Raw genomic sequence first — 2,842 nt, forward strand, 5'->3', positions numbered from 1 at the left:
TTAGACATTGCTGGCTAGCTCAATTCTCACCAACTCTAGCCATTCTCCATGGAGTGACTAGGACTTGTGAGTCAGAGTTAGTGATAACCACTTGACTTTCCTTCAATTGTTAGAGGATAACTAAGTGATAGCAATGAACCTTTACTATTATACTTGGGAAAGGAAACAAAGATAGAAACTCTAATTCTCTCTCCTAACCAAGGCCTTTTATTTCAAATACATATCACCTCTTGTCATTCATTCATTGCTTTAATTTCTAGTTATTTATTTTTCCGTTCTCAAATTCAGAAAATATATAGAAAAATCCTAACCAATGAATTGCATCCTGTGCCAACTCTTAGGGAAACAACCTGAGATTCTACTCCCAGTTATTTATTATTAATTGTGACACAATTTAAATTGATAGTGGAAATTTCGTCGGTTAAGACTGTCAAGATCCTTATATTATTGCTTATGCTTCTAAAACTTTAGATGGTGCCCAGTCTAATTATACGACCACTAAAAAGGAACTGTTAGCCATTGTTTTTGCTTTGGATAAATTCCGGGCTTATTTACTTAGAACAAAAGTGGTAGTATATTCAGACCATGCAGCTTTGAAATATTTGCTAGCTAAGAAAGAGTTTAAACCAAGGTTAATCCGTTGGATATTGTTATTGCAAGAGTTTGATTTAGAGATCAAAGATGGGAGTGGTTCCCAAAATTTGGTGGGGACCACTTGAGTCGCCTAGAACATATTAAAAGTGACTCTACTCCTATCAATGATGCATTTCCACTTGATAGCTTACAAGCAATATCTGAGGTGGTTCCTTGGTATGCACCCATAGCTAATTATTTGGTTAGTCGCACCTTTCCTCCAAATTTTTCTAAGCATCAAAAGGACAAGCTTAAGAGCGAGTCCAAGTATTACATATGGGATGACCTATATTTGTGGAGATGTCGTGCTGACTAAATAATTAGAAGGTGTGTTCCACAATTCAAAATTCAGTCTATTTTAGAGGCATGCCACTCTTCTGAGAGTGGTGGACACTTTGGTCCTCAGAGAACAGCAAGAAAAATTTTAGATTGTGGATTTTAGTGGCCCACACTTTTTAAGGATGCTAATCTTTTCTGTGACTCTTGCCACCAATGCCAAATGTTTGGAAACATATCCAAGAGGGATGAAATTCCCCAACAACTAATGTTGTTTTGTGAAATCTTTGATGTTTGGGGTATTGACTTCATGGGTCCATTTCCAAACTCGAATGGTTTCTTATATATTCTGTTAGCTGTTGATTATGATTATAAATGGGTGGAAGCAATTTCTACCCGTACTGATGATGCTAACATGGTTGTTTCTTTTATTAGGAATAGTATTATTTGTTGATTTGGATCACCACGAGCAATCATGAGTGATCAAGGCTCTCATTTTTGTAACAGAAGAATGACAGGTTTGCTGAATAAAGATGGCATCATTCACAAGGTGGCGACAGATTACCATCCCCAAACAAATGGCCAACCAAGGTGTCCAACAGAGAGATCAAGCACATACTCGAGAAGATTGTTAAGCCTCATAGAAGGGGACTGGAGCTCTAGGCTTGGAGACGCGATATGGGCTTATCGGACATCTTACAAGACACCCATCGGCATGAGTTCGTTCCACCTAGACTACGAAAAGGCTTGTCACCTTCCGGTAGAGGTGGAACATAAAGCTTACTGGGCTGTGAGGGAATGCAACTCAGGATTGGGAGGAGCTGGAATTGAAAGAAAATTACAATTGGAGGAATTGGAGTGCCTTCGGCTAGAAGCGTATGAAAACTCAAGGCTCTACAAAGAAAAGGTGAAGGCGGTACATGATAGGAACATCAAGAGAAGAGAGTTTAGAGCTGGGATCAAGCCCTTCTTTACAACTCCAGGTTGAGGTTAATGCTGGGCAAACTGAGGTCAAGATGAGATGGCCCCTACGTGGTAGAGAAGGTGGAAACGTATGGAGTTGTCCACCTAAGTCACCCCTCAAGCCCTACCTTTTTCAAAGTCAATGGCCATCATTTAAAGTTGTATCATGGTGCAAAAGTGAAGAACAACAAGGAGCTGGAGATCTTCCTCTTGAAGGATCCAGCAAAGGAAGAGGACTGAGCCGATGGACCGTCCAACTTAAGGACGTTAAAGAAAAGTGCTAGGTGGGAGGCAACCCACCATGGTAAGATCTTCCTTTTTATAGTTCTATTTTATTTATTTGCTTATGTTTGTTTCCTTAGTGGTCTTTGTTAATTTTGAAATCAGCATGTTTTCTTTTATTCTGAGTATTATAAAAAAAAAGATCCTACCACGCGTGAGATCCCGGACATGCACCATACAAAAACGGTGCGTGAACGACGCGTCTGCACGGCTAAACAGGAGCTTGTGCTGTGCGGGAAGGGGGCAAAGGGCACGGGAACTAGTCACTCGTACGCGTGACCCACGCATACGCGTCGACGCCCATTTTTCATTTTGTGATGAATTCTTGCTGGGACCATGCCACAACACGACCTGGACAGAAAGTTGTGCCAGGCTCGTGCTGTCAGGGTGCTGGGCGCGCGATGCTGCCCACGTGTACACGTAGCCGACGCGTACGCGTCACCCCATCCCAAACATTTGTGCTTTTGTGAGGCTGACATTGTGCCCCCGCATGGCTCGAACAGTGAGTTGTGCCGAGCCCATGCGGGCACCGTGCAAAACGCGCAACTCACCCGCACGCGTACGCATGACTGACGCGTGCGCGTCACTTTCATTTTTCACAATCCACGCGTACGCTTGGATGACGCTCATGCGTCACTATGCGTTTTTAAACTCCAACACGCAGACCTAATTCTGTGCCGTTCCCCCC

At 42.6% G+C, this 2,842-nt stretch overlaps 1 protein-coding gene across 1 annotated transcript; it reads left to right on the plus strand.

Annotated features, from left to right (window-relative positions):
• The first annotated feature begins 1,420 nt into the window (after window positions 1-1,420).
• LOC107620296 (uncharacterized) lies at window positions 1,421-1,897 on the plus strand. The gene has a single exon (XM_016322478.1). The coding sequence runs from the start codon at window positions 1,421-1,423 to the stop codon at window positions 1,895-1,897; it is 477 nt and encodes a 158-aa protein (XP_016177964.1).
• The last annotated feature ends 945 nt before the right edge of the window (window positions 1,898-2,842 follow it).

The sequence above is a fragment of the Arachis ipaensis genome, chromosome B10 (assembly GCF_059453495.1).
Source record: "Arachis ipaensis isolate K30076 ecotype BB chromosome B10, ASM5945349v1, whole genome shotgun sequence".
Lineage (NCBI taxonomy): Eukaryota > Viridiplantae > Streptophyta > Magnoliopsida > Fabales > Fabaceae > Arachis > Arachis ipaensis.